Below are 16,706 nucleotides of genomic sequence, written 5' to 3'. Positions count from 1 at the left end.
CAGCGCCCCCTGCCGGTCGGCCGGACGCGGTGGCGGCGGAGCGCCTGGCGCGGGGCGGACCCTGGCGGCCTCCCTGGCGGCGGCGGCCGCGGCCGGAGCTCTGGGGAGGAAGCTGCTTCCTGGAGGGGGCGCACACTCCCCAGAGATCGCCATTTACCTGACCTGAAGTCTTTTCTTGCCTCTCAGCCGGTGGAGTGGGGTACCTCTCTATTCTACCCCAGGGGGATACCGGTCGCCTGAGGAGCCCCCAGCCCAGACCTCAGTGGTCCTCACCTTGCACATTTCTTAACCCCACAAAGCCCCTAATCCCGAGGAGCCCTGGACCCGTTTCCGCAAGAAGTTTCTTCCTGTCATCCATCCCAGGAGTGCCCCGTTTAAACTCCTGAGCCTCCCTCGCCCCTAACGCCTTGTCCCAGGTCTCACTCCGTAACCCGAGGAGTCCCCTAGCCGCCACCCCGGGGACCCAGCCCCTCCTCTCCAACTGCTTTCCTCTGCAGGCCTCGCCAATGCCTCCTAAACAGCTTTGCGCTTCTTGAGACCCTCATCTTTGTGGGGCGGGAGACCCTCCTTGGGTCACCCGATCCACCCGACTCTCTTCCTTTGAGCGGCGTGAAGGCAGAGGTAAGGAGCGGAATGTGAAGAGGTCACAGGCTGTGTGTTTGGGCTTGGCCCAGCTTCTCGTTGCCACCACTCGCTCCGGGTCGTTGTACAGACCCTTTCTGTAAGTGCTCGGTGAAAGGCGGTCTTGGAAGTCACGGTGGCCGAGTGGTTAAGGCGTTGGACTCGAAATCCAATGGGGTTTCCCCGCACAGGTTCGAATCCTGTTCGTGACGGCCGCTTTTTTTCAGGATGTGTGTGAAGGAAACTTCTTGACTTCCACGTGTGTTTCGTGCCTTTCCCTTTCTGTATCGGAAACAGAAGCCAGAAGGTCGCACCCCTGGATTTGGGGGAAGAAGGGGGCTGAGGGTGACCACAAGAAGCGTTTAATGATGCACAACTGTATTGGCTGCTAGGATAACAAAGCACTTAGAGAATTCTGTAACTTCAGGTTTACAAGCAGAGTTTCGACGTACCTTGTTTCATTCTTTCGGGAGGGTGTAGCCAAAGATTTGGTTCAAGAACGGTTAAGTGTTGTTCGGGAATGTGAATGCTAGTTGTGCTTTTAATAGTAAAAACTGGAGTTTCCAGATAAAGAGGGCACCTCTGAATTTAATGACCAGACGTCACATCTTGTAGGTCTCTGTACCGTGAAGATCCTAGAAACAAGGCGTTCTCTCACTGGGATTTCCCTCAGGTGCTACGTCTCAGGGATCACAGAGCTTGTGGGGAATGATCTATTGAAACATCAACACTGCCAATCTGGCTGGAGCCAGAGTGTGCGAAGATAACTCACTTTTTATCGTGTGATTATGTGCCAGGTAGTGTTCTAAATTCTCCTTGTTCCAAGTTCCTAGCTAGGGAATTACCTGATCTTTCTCCAACCCTCCTGTACTCACCTCACCTGGTTCTTTCTCTTCCCAGTTTCTCACTGTGGGGAATATCTAGGATTCTTGTTGAGGATGTTCTTTTTTTGTATATGATTTCTTGCACAGCCACATCCCCAAGAAGATTCCCCAGAGGGCAGGGATTCAAAAGTAATCCATAGAGTTTTTTACACATTTCTTTTCGGAGTTTCCCACCTTTTTATCATTCTCATGCTGTTTCATGAGATATACAAGCAGAGTTTCATAAGCAAACTCTGCTTGCATATGAGATATATCTATTTCATGCTGCTCTCTCCACTTATGCTGTTTTTTCCTTGCCACTCCCTCCCCCAACCATACCACTATCCCCCCATACTTTCCATCCTACATGTCTCTTTACCTGCTCTTTGAGGTTCTTGATTACAACAGCTAGAACCTATCAGTCTACCATTACCATCCATTAGGTTGTATTCAAGGCATCTCCTTCTATGTGCTTCTGCAAAATTTAATTAAAATAAGTTATATTTATTCTACCTCCTAAATAGTCTCGACTGTGTCTACTTTTCTCAGAACTGAGTGCAGGCTGGCCCCCCACCCCTTGCTGGAGCCTTCCTGTGAGGACTGCATGCGCTGGTATATGTAACGCATCTACACTGTGATCTATCCACACTGCTATTATCTAAAGCATCCACACTGTGGCCAGGGACCTTAAACCCTATCATGGTTCCTTTTTTTTTCTTCTCCTCACTCTTTCATATCCACTACATTTCATCCACTGGTATTCTTTTAGTTCCTGGTATAATATTTGTCTGTGTTCATACTGTTCTCTGCCTGAAATCTTCTCTCATCATCACTTTCTTCTCAGTTTCCATTAAACGTTGGTTCTCCTAGGAAGTCTTCCCTAACCACTCATCACTTCCATATCCTATTCCCTTATCTTACTATGTGAAATCTTTCTTCCCTTGTAGAATATACACTCTTGGCACATTTAAGCCACTCCAAAAAAAATCTTTTTGAGTACGTGGATTTTTTTTTTTAACGTGTACATATTTTAATCTTCACGCACTGGACTGCATGAGAGCTTCTTGAGAGTTAGGACTGTGTGTTTTATTGTTTTTTGCACCTCCTCTATTAGGCTTTAGACATAGATGTGATTTAAAAAAATGTACCGAATTAATATAATCTAATAGGTTCTCTACTGGACTTCCTACCAAATCCTGGTTTTGCGCATGCTCTCAAATTTAATTATCTGACGAGCCAAGATCAAAATTGACCAGCAGAGGGCAGCAGACAACTATGTTATGAGGAGAAGGAGGCCTCATGGTTTACAAAATGGAGGATCTGGATCCAGAATAGGCTGGTTGAGATTGTTTGGTAATTGAGATACTACTTTTCATTCTCAAATGCTTTCCTTGTAGTGTTGGAAGGGAGAGGCGAAGACTTTGAACTGTCATGCACAAGAGAGAATTTCAAAATTTATCGTCCCCATTGCCCATCACAATTTCTTCACCCTTCCATCCCAACAAATCTTATCTTTCTGTCCTGTTTTGTGTTTAATAATCAAGCCCCCTTTCTCACTATTCTTACATATTCATTATATTCTACCCACTGGCATTCTTTAATGTCTGAGTCAATATTTGACCTTGCTCTTCTGCCCTGAAGTTACCTTCTGCACCTAGGCTTGCAAGCCCCGCTCATTTCAACCTCCTAAAGAATAGCCTTTCATTGCAGATTAAAATTCTCCTACTCTACTCATTCAATCCTTCATTAACTCAGGACAAACAAAACAATGCCTTCACTTGACACTTCCAAATCACCATGTTGTTTTCTACTGTTTTTTGTTTTTAAATCTAGACCTTCTGCCTCTAGCTCCACGCTATCTTTAATACCCTGTGGTAGAAAACTTTGCTATGTTTGAAGCCACTGATTTCTTACTGGGCTTGAGAGACATTGTACATTCTTGCTTTTCTCTTAGAACACTATTTCTCCATCTCATTTATTTTCTTCCTTCTTCTGTGAAGTTCTACAAAAGCTTTGCTCTTCTCCTCCTCCCAAGCCAGAAACCCCAAACCACTATTCCAAGCATGAACTTTCAGCCACATCATGGTCCTATATCTCAAGCTGCCTTGTTGTTTAGTCGCTGTTATGTCTGACTCTTTTGCAACCCCCAAAACTGTAGCCTGCCAGGCTCCTCTGTCCATGGGATTTCCCAGGCAAGAGTACTAGAGTGGGTTGCCATTTCCTTCTCTAGGGGTCTTCCCAGCCTGAGGTTGGAACCTGCATTTCCTGCTTGACAGGCAGATTCTTTACTGCTGAGTCACCAGGGAAGCCCCATATCTCTAGCTGCCTGTATATCTGCATAGCTAACCTAATGTCACCTAAAACACAAAACTTTTTCCTTCCCTGAATCACATTTTCAACTTTTTTCATTTGTTAATACTATTCTCCCAATTCTATCTAGTTTCCAACCTTAAGAATTATCAGGCATTTTCTTTTCTCCCATATCCATCATTCACCAACCATTGCTTCCTCCATCATACCATCCATTTCACGCTGTTACAGTGGCCTTCTAGATGCCCCAGTTTCGCCACACTTAAAAATCTCTGAAGCACTGCTTTCATCATATTAATCTCACCTAGGAATTTCAGTGCCCCATCTGTTCACACACATTCTCCTATTATCAATATGCCCTGCCTAAATCATCCATTTTTTTTAATCCTTGTGTCCTTCCAGTAAGAAAGCCCCAATCTAAATGGGCTGGATGTCTAAGTCACAGCCTCATTTCTTCTTTCTCTCTTGAAGTTCCTTCTGTCTCCTCACCTTAAAACCAATGACTAGCTAATTCTACCCTATACTGATTTTTTTTTAAGCTGCAGATTCTTAGATCTTAATCAAATTTGCTTTTATGTGACTAAAAAGCTAATGTGGGGAAATCGAACATGCAGGAACTTATCTCCTTCCAATTTGTCAACTTGTTCCAGATGTTACAAGGCTTGAATCTCTGTAGTTTATCCAGTAAAACAAATCATTAGAGGACCCAAGCCGAAATGATCTCAACCTACACTTATTTCAGGAATGCTATCATTGCATAGAACATTTCTGGAGCTCCTTCATGGCTAGTTTACAAGCCACATTTAAATGATTGATTACTTCAAAATTACTTTAACAAAAGCTGAAACATTAGCCACCTTTATCATGCATCTTTTTTTCCAGATTTTGTTCCAGATTACTTCTGGAATTCCCTAAGGTCAAATTCTTAGCCTCTGTTCTCTCCTTTAGTGGCTGCTATCATTCCTGGAATTTCTTGATAATTCCCAAATCCACATCTTTAACCCTAACTTTTTGCTCTTAAGCTGTAGACCCACATTTCTGTTTTCTAGCCAACTCCCTCTATGGGGAAGCACTTCCAACCCATTTTTCCCCAAATGAGCTCATTACTTCATTCTTCAAACCTGCTCATCTCCTCGCTATTCAGGTTAATGACATGTCCTCTCACTCAGACTAGAAACCTCAGTCTTTATCTGTGACTCATCTTTAGTTAAGTGCCCCTTTTTATGTGCACTGGTTAGCAACTCAGGCTCTGGAATGAATTCTGGGTTCAAATCCTAGTTATTATTATTATTTTAAAAGATAAATTTGGCCACAACCCACAGCATGTGGGATCTTAGTTCCCTGACCAGGGATTGAACCCATGCCCCCTGCATTGGAAGGCTGATTCTTAACCACTGGACTGCCAGGGAAGTCCTCCAGTTCTGATTATTAGCTACATGAACTTTGTCCTTTGTCTCAGTTTCCCCACATAGAAAGTGATGATGATAATCTTTTTATAAAACTGCTGGGATGACTAGATGCTTAATATTTAGCTCATGACTCACAATACATGCTCAATCTGACTGTTAGTCCCTTTCCTCACTGCCAATATCTGATCCTATTTGGAACTCAGCTCTAGTGATTCCTGGGAAGCCTTCCCTCCTGCATCCCATCAGGGTAGTGTAGGGAGTTGACCCCTTTCCTCCTCGTTGTCCCATTGCATTAAACTTACCTATTAGCAGTATGCTATTCTGTATTTGCCATTATTTGTTCAAGTTTATGTCACCCAAGCTTCAAATTCCTTTCAAGGAATATACAATCATTTGTATATCTCAAATGCCCAGAACCCCATCTAGCACTTGACACTTATGCTATAAATTTTGGCTGAGTGAATCCAGTTACCAAGGTCAGTTACCTGTTGATTTTTCTCCCCTCCTCTGTCCTCTTTCTAGGTCTATTTCAAGCTCTAATCCTCTCATGTGAATTAGTGCAAAGCTTACTAATGTTGTCATCCAGTTTTCATTGTTTTTCCATCATCACTAGAACCATGAATTTCAAGTCACTTCTCAAGAACTTACCTGTAAAACTAATGTCCAAATTCCCTGCCATATCAAAGCTTTCCAGGAATCACCCCCAAATTACTTTTAGGCTTTCATTACTTCTTTCAACAAACTCTATGCTTCAGATCGGAGAAGGCAATGGCACCCCACTCCAGTACTCTTGCCTGGAAAATCCCATGGGCGGAGGAGCCTGGTAGGCTGCAGTCCATGTGGTGGCTAAGAGTCGGACACGACTGAGCAACTTCACTTTCACTTTTCACTGTCATGCATTGGAAAAGGAAATGGCAACCCACTCCAGTGTTCTTGCCAGGATAATCCCAGGGATGGGGGAGCCTGGTGGGCTGCCGTCTCTGGGGTCGCACAGAGTCGGACACGACTGAAGCGACTTAGCAGCAGCAGCAGCATGCTTCAGATCACAATTCTTCCTTCTTCAACATATCCTTCACTTCCAATTGTTTTTATTCATGCTATTATTTCAGCCTAAAACAGAGGTTGAAAACTCTGGTGAACCATGCCTTTTTTTGGCCCGTATTTAAAAAATTGAGCCAGCATTTAAAAGTTGTGACATTTAGCATAAACATTAGGGTGTCCACAAGTTTTTGAAAAAATCTTAGGAGCAGTGTTGAGTTCCTATTCTTGTATAGCAGTAACCAATCAGATCTGTACTGCCAGCTGCCCTTCTCTCGGGGCACATATTTGTCACCTAGCCAGCTTCAAAAACCTCTCAATAATGGAAGCGTACAGTGATGAGATCAGGGTAATAGTGTGACAACAGGGCCTATGTTCTAATGTTACACAACGTAAAGAACATCTCTCATGAGATGCCTTTTATTCCCAGAACTGGTTAACTTTCCTGACTCCAGGGAATTCCCTGGTAGTGCTCTGACTCCACACTTTCACAGCTGAGGGCCTGGGTTCAATCTCAGGTTGGGGAACTAAAATCCCACAAGCCACATGGCATGACAGAAAAAAACAGAATCTCTCCGACTCCAGATCTAATCTTGTTTAGGAAAAATAGCGGTTTGAAGAATAAGTTAAAAGATATTGTGAAGAAGGAGTCAAATTCAAAAGACCACTCTCTGGACAACTGACCCTATTCTCTTCAACAAATTAATGTTACCAAAAAGAGGTTGTTTCAGGAATCCAGACAGAGTTAAAACACATAACCTGGTGTAACCACATGGTTCCATTGGATCCAGGTTGGACAGTAATCAGCTCTAAAAGTATTTTTCTTAGGACAATTGGGGAACTGTGAATATAAGTTGGTATTAGATTAAGAATACATTGTTAATTTTAAGCATTTGTTATTTTGACAATGCAGAAAAATTCTGACTTTTCAAAGGCATATACTTAAAAAAAAAATTAAAACAAGCAACCCTCTTTACTTCCCCGCCCATTCTCCTGACCTTAAAATAGGCTGGCACATTTTCTATAAAGGACCAAGTAGCACACGTTTTAGGTTCTGCCACAGTTCTATGGCAGGTGCTCAGCTCTCCTGCTGCAACCTGAAAGCAGCCAGAGGCAACATACATAAACACAAAGGGCATGGCTGTGTTCCGATCCGACTTTTTTTTTTTTTTTTTTTCCCAAAATCAGGCAGCAAGATACAAGTTGTGGTTTGCCAACCTCTGATCTAGAACAAGATACCACGTCTCCCGGGAAAGTCTTTCCTGGAACCCATGGCTTTATCTTCACTCTGCTCACATACTGCTTGTGGCAAGATCCACTTCCCACATTCACAATGTCTTATTATATACTCTGATGCTGGGAAAGATTGAAGGCAGGAGGAGAAGGGGACAACAGATGATGAGATGGTTGGATGGCATCACCAACTCGATGGACAGGAATTTGAGCAAGCTCCAGGAATTGGTGATGGACAGGGAAGCCTGGCATGCTGCAGTCCATGGGGTTGCAGAGTTGGACATGACCGAGCAACTGACCTTATTAAACATTTATCTCTATCGGGGAGTAACTTCTGTGAAGGTAGGTGCCATTTTGCTATATGAACCCACCAGCCCCAGCCCCACCCTAGTTGAGTTCTTGCAAAATAGACATTCAGTGACTACTGTTTCCAAAAACCAGGCCTACCCTAAAAGATTTGGCATCATTCATGACATTCAAAAGAACGAGCAGCAGGTTCTAAACATAATTTTAAAGAAACTTTAAAAAAAAAAGCACTACTGCTGTCACTAGCGCATGTATGTTGCCACTTGTGGTCTATACCATGATGTGCTTATCAGTATCTTCTAATCAGATCTTGTGTATATGAGAGTGTAGTAGATTCCGTGGGCACAGGAATGTTGTTATGCTTTTTTTTTGCCCCTCTAAAGTGTCTACAGTACTATTAGATTTATATTAGATGCACAGCAAATGCTCAACAAATTTAAAATACAGTACTATGGTAAACAATTTTTTTTTTCTCATGACAGGGAGAAAGTGGCACCAAATGCCTACAGAAGGATTTATCGGGTTTGACAATCACAGCAGGCACAGTCGTTCCAGGTTCCTTTCCTCATGTTTACTTTTTTTGGTTAGGTGGAGGTTTCTCTGCCTGCCATAGAATCCATATTCCAAAGCAAAGGTGTTTGTGGGACAAGGGGAAAGGTACTTGTGTATCACTACAGAAAGTGTCCCCAAATCCCAGAGCACCTTGGGAGGACATGGATTTGGAGCAAAGGAAAACTAAAAATAACACAGTCCAGATCACTAGCAAGAGTGCTTCAGCTCTACAGAACAGGAGACAGGAGGGAAGGGCGTAGGAGGGTACGTACACTCCTTCCAGACAGACATCCTCCTAAAACAGAGGTCAGCCCAAAGACGAAGAGTCAGTGACAGAACAAGGAAGAAGTCAGGGAATTAAGGTAGAGAAAGGCCAAAGCAGAGGAGAACCTCCAGGAGGGGAGTGATATGAATTAAGAATTGAGAGAGCCAAGTGAAAGATTTATTATTAGTGCAGTCAATACCATGAAACAGCACATGTATAACACAACCAGCGACCTGCAGAGACACTAGTGCAAAGGGTAGGGGAGCCTTAACTGAGCTTCCTGGCTCCATCTGAAGGTGATAACAGGAGGGTTATGGGCCTGGGTAAGGCAGGCAGGGGCAGAGGGGAGTGGAAGAAGTGTAGTAACCAGACTAAGTATAGCAGCGTTTTCAAATTCCTGAGCACAACGTCCCGGAGCTGGAACATACGACCGTTCCTCACCGCCTTCAAGCTGTGTCCCTCTCTTCCCCATAGTCCCAGTGCAGCCATGACCCAACTATCCAGACCTACAGCAAGCTGGCCTGGGATAAAAGTCCAAGCTGTCCTATGGCCATCTTCCTCTAGCCCCTCTCTCACCTGCATATTAAGATAATCACACCCACTACCCCTCCCCTTCTCTTACTCTGCTGGTCACCCCAGGGATGAAGGAATGCCCTGGGCAGCTTGAAATGGAGCTGAAGCCCATGGCGGGTATGGGTGAGACAGCACAGCCTGTACTCAGTGACAGGATTTCCATCCCGTCTTACCTGGTGAAGCTTAGAACCCAGCTATATATCTGCAAGGAAACTGGGTGTTGGGGTAGGGCTGGTGGCGGGTAGGATTTCTTCAAAATTAAATTCAGAGTTTTACCATGAGACCCTGGAGAGGCTGGGAGCACAATTCTCTAGGGCACAGTCAGTGATGCTGGACGGTCATATCCATCACTGGAATAGAGGAAGCGCCTCATCCTAGACGGGTTATGGAGGCTTGGGGCAGGCTTCAGTTCAGCCAGGGGCTCCCATGGCCCTTCCTATATTAAAGCCAAAGGTTGTGCTGAAAAGGAAAAATATAAAAGACCTCAGCCCTGTCCCACCCTATCCAAAAATCCCCACAACAGTAACAGCAAAAGAAAAGTTTTCTGTTTTGTTAATTTTTTTTTCTTTTTCCTTTCTTAAAAAAAAAAAAAAAAAGGTAAATAAATTAAATTGCCAACAACATGGCTGGGCTAGAAAAGTGGGGTAGCCATAATAAGGCCTTTCTTTGAAAAAAAAAAAAAAAAAAAGTGGGAGGGAAAGAGTGAAAGAAAGTTATCAAAATAACTAGTTACAATCACAGGACTGGCGAGGGGTTTAGGGGGCTATTATGGCCCGTGCCACAGATGCAGCACCCACCCAACTGCAGCAGAAGCCAGCAACTTGCTTCTTGCTGAGCACATTCACCCCAGGAGACTAAGCCCTCACCCCCAACCCTGTCGTTGCCTAACCGTGAGAAAGTGTAGGAAAGAAGAGCTCATCTGAAAACATTCGGCATCCCCAACTGTACACCCGCAGGCCTGGCAGGAGCCCACACCTTTAAGTGGCCTGGGGGTATTGCTTGGCACCGAGGTCCAGTCTTCTCTTAAGGGCCGCCAGCGATGGCCTACTGGCCTCATTATTTATTTCTAGGCTTTTGTTCCACTCTACCATGTCTTCAGGATGTCTGCTCCCCACAGCTGCCCTCTAAGTGCTGTTCAGAGTCAACAGACCTGCCTCATCTGGATTCCCAGGTTTTGGAGGAAGGGAACAGTTAGCGATTCCTCACTCCATCCTGATCCTCTATCAAAAATGAGTATCTTTGTGCTTTCTGAAAATATCTGGAACCAGGGACCCTAGGCAGGAAAACAGAAATAGAGATGGGGACTTTCCCAATCAGGTGGAAAATTTACAGACATCTTGGGGGAAGAAATTAGACAAAAGGAGGGAATCTGGGTTTCCCACCTGAAAGGCTAGGCAGAGTGCCCTGCGGCCCCCTTCAGTGGTGGCACAGCTGGGACACGTGTGGCTCCAGGGTAAGCCACGGTATTAAGGAAAGTGGGGAGGACTTGGGGCCCTGCTGCTGGAGTGACAGGATCTTCAGATTTTCATCTCTTCCAGAGAGCCCGTCAAGATCTATATCTCTTCCACGCCATGCGCAAAGATCATGACAAGCCCAGGCTCCTGCACCATGTCGTCACCCATGTGCTGGTTCTCACAGGCCATCACGACAACAGCCTGCTTGCCAGGGATGCGCTTGGCCACGTAGTTCTCATAGTAACGCCGGTTCATCTGTCTTGTCTCTAATGTAGCCAGACCCTGGGGCCAGCTCCGCTCGTGGGCGTTTTCAATCAGCTCATTGACAATAGAGGCAGGACAGCCACTCTCCACCAGGGAGCGCTTGATGACAGCCTGGAGCACAGCGTCAGGGGTGGAGATCATGCCGCCCCAGCGGGTCACTCGTGCAGGCTGCAGGGAGTTCACCCACCTGTGTGGAGGGAGTTGGAGGGGGTCAGTGAAGGTCAGCCCCTTTCTCTGCACTGGCTTTCCTCCTAATAGTAACGACTGCCTGCTCTGCAGTCAGCCTAATTTGATTCCTCCTTCTTTCCTTCCACCATTGGTTCAGAAACTCCAGATCTTTCCCTAGGTGGTCCCATCTGAGTGTCAGCACGTGTTCCTCACCAGATTAAACCCCACAAGTGTAGGGTTCCTGTTGTTTCTCCTGAAAATTCCAATACTTAGCACATGGTGCCTGGCAGGTAGTAAGTATTCAACAAAAATGAATACCGAATGAAGCAATTATTCCTCTATTCTGTGTCCCCTGCAGCACTGTATAGACTGACTCACAGTTTAGTCTATGAACTATGTAGAACTCTAGAACTGAAAGGGATCTTAGACTTCACTTGTTTTTGCCACATTTTAGATCACTTTCCTGGATCTTTGCACTCTCTTCTCTGAATTGTAAACTCCCTGAAGACAAGGACAATATTTTCTCTTTTAACAAAGGGTTTTTTGCATGTGGGTACCCACCTAACTCTTGGGTAAGCTTTCCCTTCCATCAATATGAGATCCTGTACTGGGGCTGAAGGTGATCCCCTTCTCTTCCGCCTCGTGTTCTTCATCCCATCATCTGAGGAGCAGTGGCCCCAGCCCAGCCCTCTTCTTACCCTCCCCCTCTGCCACTTCCCTGCTCTTCTCTCCTCAGGGCTCAGTGTCAGGACATGGAACGAGGATTCCACATCCTGAATGACACTCACTCTAGAATCTCATTGTACTCAATGGTCTCTTCCAGGTTCTGAAGGTTGGGATTGACACTGCGAATTGCACGCATGTACGCCTTGAGCAGCTGAATGTCTCGCTTCTGTTGGAGGGAAGGAGAACAAGGGATAATGGTTAAGACAGACAATGGATGAAAGACAAAATGAAGGAAATCGAGAGGTCTGAGGAACAACCAGACTGGAAGGTTCATGAAGACAGGGATACGACTGTATCAATCCCAGCTGTACCCTCAGTGCTTGGCAAAGTGCCTCCAAGGGAAGGCATTTGATAAATGGTAAATAAATGAATGTCACTGATGGGATAATGAGGAACAAGAAGAGCTCCAGTCTGATTCGCTGCTATGCATAGGCAGGGTATCCACTAACCAGGCTCACAAGCACAGGCACAGATCCGCCGCTCACATCCGTGCCTATCAACCACAGGCACACACTCTGTGTTCTCCAGGCCCTACCTGCTCCGCCAGCTGGTGTTTGTGTTCCGCTGAGGTCTTCTCCAGCTCTGCAATCCGTGTCTGCTGCTGCTGTACCACTGAGCGCAGGTGCTTAATGCAGTTGTGGTTTGGCAGCTCATCTTTGGGCATCTCCAGGCTGCCACCCAGGGTGGGAAAAGAACATGACAGGAGCGTTCAATGAGATATGTGGCACAGGCAGGTAACTGCTGAGAGGGCTTTTCTCTACCGGAAATTACTAACATTCATTCATTTCTAACATTCTCTTGTTTACTGCCTTCACTTCCTTCTCCCTAGCTCCCCCACCCACCATATCCCTTTGCTGTCTTCTTCCTCTGGGCCGCCTTCCTTCTCCGAGACAGTGTTTTATCTCCCACGTGGCTCTGCGTTCCTCCTACAGATTCTGCCTGTGGACTCATTCCTTCTGAGAAGCCCTAGATTCAAAGCCCCAGCTATCAGTATTTAATCAAATATCTTACACCCCAAAGAAAGACAAAATAGGACCAGAGGTAACATGAGAGGCCTGGAAATTAGAGCAGTGAATCTGACAAAGAGAAGTAGTACTGGACAAAAGGGAGGAATAAAGTAAATCAGTCTTTAGTGGCATCACACAGATTGCTGAAGCGGTCTCCCTTCTCTTACTAAAGTAAGAGGACAAAGACTGTAGCTCGGAAAGCAGCACAAAACAGAGCCTGGAGCAGGGAGCCAGGGAGGCCAAGAACACTCCTTGCCTATGCACACAGGAGACCTCTTCAGCAGGGAGTGGGAGGTCCACAGATGGGTATAAACGGGAAGGCCCCTCTCTGTGGGCAGAAGAAAGGCAGGACTCTTACCCGCAGCCCTGTTCACAGGTCACAGGCCGTTTGGGGTTGTGCTCACAGTCACTGAGGTGAGACATGAGGTTGTCAAGCCGGACGATAGCACTGCAGCCGAACACAGCGTTGTCGCAGGCAATCTGCAGCTTTGACAGCATGTTCCGCATGATCCGAGGTACTGGGCGCAGGTGGGCGACCGTTACAACGCTCCGGTCCACCGGACACGTCTGCTGCTGAGAGAACCACTGGGTGATGCAGGCATTGCAGAAAGCATGCTCACAGTGAGGGGCCTGGAAGAAGTGAAAGCAGGGCAAAGGGGACACAAGAGAATTAGCGGAGCCAGGAGCCTGGGGACGATAACTCTGCAAAGCCGATCAAGCTGCTGTGCGGCTTCCAGCGCCAGAGGTCCCCGGGGTCACAGCAACAGTGAGATCTGCGATGGGTAAGGCTTCAGATGTGTTTCCTGTGCTCAAGATTCCAAATGGATTGTGACATAAGACAAGTAAAAAGTTATATAACAGTAAGAACTATAAATAACATTCCAGGACAGTGAGCGCAAGACATAAGGTGGTCAATTATTTAATGCCAACTGGATTACAAATATACAATAATTGGCCAAAGAAATCCAGAGGAGGGTGAGATCTTTCCAGTCTAGGTCAATCAGGGCAGGTATTTATGGACAGGACAGAATTTGATATGGGTCCTGAGGGATGAACTGGGGGGAGGGGGGCAGAGACTTACTGGCAAAAGTTCATTTTTTTTTGGCTGCGAGACCTCAGTTCCCCAACAAAGGATTGAACTTGGGCCACAACAGTGAAAGTGCCAAATCCTTAACCATTAGACCACCAGGGAGCTCCCCCAAGTTCTTATGTTATGAGGCCCAACCTGAGGTGTTGCCCTGAGTCCCAAGGAGCAATGCCTATGCTCCAAAACAGGTCTAGATTTTTGTAGAATCACATTCTCTTCAATTTCATAAAGATCATATTTCAGCCTACTTCCTTGATAATGCAAAGTGAGAGGATTCTCTGGCCTCCAGCATGGGACAGACAGAGCGGGCACTTACTAGATGTTGATGAATGGATGAATGATGCCGAGTGCTTTTTTATGAGCCAAACATTTTGCTACGTGGTTAAATTTAAAAAGGTAAGACAGTTTCTGCCTTCAAAATGCTCAGATTGTAACATATAAAGGCTTCATAAGAAAAGAAGTCATTATCAATATCATTAATCCAACTGTCACTTTCACTGAAAGTGAATCAAATAATATTTGATTCTTTTCAAAATCTTAGACCCTATCTCAAAAATCCTAAGTGTGTCCACTTTTCTCCATCTGTACTACCACTAACCCAGTTCAAGTGATCACCTCTCATCTAAATTATCATGTCTTCTAACTGGTCTTCCTACTTCTACCTTACCCCTTTATAATCCATCCTACATTCAGCACCTGGAGTGATCATTTAGAAATGCAAACTGGATCATATTCCTCACCGGTTTAAAATTTTACAATGGTTTCCCATTACACCTAAAATAAATCCAAACTCCTGCCCAGGACTTAAAAATTCGTTTGATCTGGCCCTGTGCCTCTCCTCACACCATGCTCCCAGCACTGACTTCAGGCCCTTCTGGCATTCTCTCTGTTCCTCATCCCACCCTGCTCATTACTGTCTCTTGCTTTTGCTGCTCCCCTTTGCTGGCCCCTTATCGTTCTGATCTCAGCTCAGTTGAACCTCTTTTATGACCTTTCTATCTAAACCTGCCACCCCTGCAGAAGTATACAGAAGGTGCTACTTTTGTGTAAGAAAGGTAGGCAAATATCTGTGTACATTCACACTTGCTTGTATCTGCCCCCATACACACTGGAAGGATACCAAATTAATAGAAATGGCTATTGATGAGGGGATTAGGTGGACTGGGACAAAGATGAATTAAGACTTTTCACCATACATCTTTTTCTACTGTTTTGATTTCTAAACCATATGAATTTATCTATTTTTAAAAAAATGATGTAGGGAAATCAGCATCCCTAGCAGAAGTTTTCTGTCCTTGGACATGCATCTATTAACCTGGCTTGCTCCTCAGACAGTAAAGCCTGAGTGGGTGGGGGAGGATTTTCTGTCTCAGAGAGTCACTAACTGCCACTGATTTCTCCACACGTGACTCACCTCAAATGATGGTGCCAGAAAACAGACAAGGCCCTGCCAGGGTGGAGAGGGAACTGACACACCCCATGACCTCTTGACACCACGAGGAGAGCCTGCTCCACACCCAGCCAATCTGCTTCTAATGGCATGCGTGCGTGCTAAGTTGCTTCAGTCATGTCTGACTCTTTGCAACCCTATGGACTGTAGTCCACCAGGCTCCTCCGTGTCCATGGGATTTCCCAGGCAAGAATACTGGAGTGGGTTACCATTTCCCTCTCCAGGGGATCTTCCTGACCCAGGGATCGAACCTACATCTCTTACATCTCCTGCACTGGTAGGCAGGTTCTTTACCACTAGCGCCACCTGGCAGCAGGCTGCAAAAGCAGGCGATAGGGCCAGGGCCTGCTGTCACTGGAATGCATTCTGATTTTCATTCAGTTCAGTCATCTGTGTTCCTTTGGGTAGCTAACAACTGGAGAGTAAGAAGAAACTCCAAGAATCAAGGGGAGCCTTGTATAAGCAGTGAGTGGGGGAAGGGCCACAGCCCTCATTGACTGGTGTCTGGGTTTGGAACATGGTATTATCTCCACCTAGTCAGAGGAGCGGCAGAGGATTAATTGGTATTTACAGAGTACAGGCAATAAGGACCATGCAGAATGATGTCCCATGAATACAACTGTTAAGAATTCACCTCGTTCATTATACTTGCCTGGTACTCATGAGCTTCTCCTCACACTTGCCCCAGGAAGACACAATTATCTTTGGTCTCTCAAAGCTGGTAAAGAAATGACCTAGTGAAGGTGGCAGCTTTCATATCACAATGCAGAGTACATGGCTGCATTAAAAACTCCCCCCCTCCCGCCAATAAATCCCAGGAAGAAACTAGATCAGTTTATACAGCTCCCCACTTCCTATCTGTTAAACAGTAGGCAGGCCCTCAGGCTGATAGGAGAAGGCAATGGCACCCCACTCCAGTACTCTTGCCTGGAAAATCCCATGGACGGAGGAGCCTGCTGGGCTGCAGTCCATGGGGTCGCTAAGAGTGGGACACGACTGAGCGACTTCACTTTCACGCATTGGAGAAGGAAATGGCAACCCACTCCAGTGTTCTTGCCTGGAGAATCCCAGGGACAGGGGAGCCCGGTGGGCTGCCGTCTATGGTGTCGCACAGAGTCAGACACGACTGAAGCGACTTAGCAGCAGCAGGCTGATAACCTGAGACACTGCATCATGAAAATGCAGAGAGAACTTTCTAGGAGAGTCCAGAAGTTCAGTTGTGGAAAGGGAGATGGAACCTAGTTAGAGCCCCTGAAGAGAAAAAGAAGCTACCAAGCTATTGTCAAGAGGACAGAAACAAATAGCTGACCATTTTACAGCATGAAAACCTCACCTCCGAAGAAATTCAGAACCAGCTGCACTTCTGCGGTGTCCGCCTCT

The 16,706-nt window shown here is 45.8% G+C and overlaps 1 protein-coding gene, 1 long non-coding RNA gene and 1 other non-coding gene across 7 annotated transcripts in view; 2 read left to right on the top strand and 1 right to left on the bottom strand.

Moving 5' to 3' along the window:
* LOC106502109 lies at positions 58-12,302 on the top strand. Of its 2 annotated transcripts, XR_001295694.2 has the most exons (4): positions 58-621; positions 1,295-1,418; positions 7,430-7,816; positions 11,880-12,302. It is a non-coding gene; the product is annotated as an uncharacterized LOC106502109 (long non-coding RNA). The 2 variants fall into 2 exon arrangements; XR_001295695.2 differs by lacking the exon at positions 1,295-1,418 and having other exon boundaries at positions 60-621.
* Positions 752-833, top strand: TRNAS-CGA. The gene has a single exon. It is a non-coding gene; the product is annotated as a tRNA-Ser (tRNA).
* RNF41 (ring finger protein 41) overlaps positions 8,746-16,706 on the bottom strand; it is a 27,417-nt gene continuing 19,456 nt past the window's right edge. For all 4 annotated transcript variants that reach the window (XM_018048086.1, XM_018048088.1, XM_018048087.1 and 1 more), the window contains 4 exons: positions 13,148-13,419; positions 12,318-12,453; positions 11,845-11,948; positions 8,746-11,075 (listed from right to left, as the gene is read on the bottom strand). In XM_018048086.1, the coding sequence (XP_017903575.1) occupies positions 10,724-11,075; positions 11,845-11,948; positions 12,318-12,453; positions 13,148-13,419 (864 nt within the window). In that variant the 3' untranslated portion in view covers positions 8,746-10,723. The remainder of the gene's footprint in view (positions 11,076-11,844; positions 11,949-12,317; positions 12,454-13,147; positions 13,420-16,706) is intronic.

This window comes from Capra hircus, chromosome 5 (genome assembly GCF_001704415.2).
Source record: "Capra hircus breed San Clemente chromosome 5, ASM170441v1, whole genome shotgun sequence".
Lineage (NCBI taxonomy): Eukaryota > Metazoa > Chordata > Mammalia > Artiodactyla > Bovidae > Capra > Capra hircus.
This window is presented reverse-complemented; position numbering and strand designations above follow the sequence as displayed.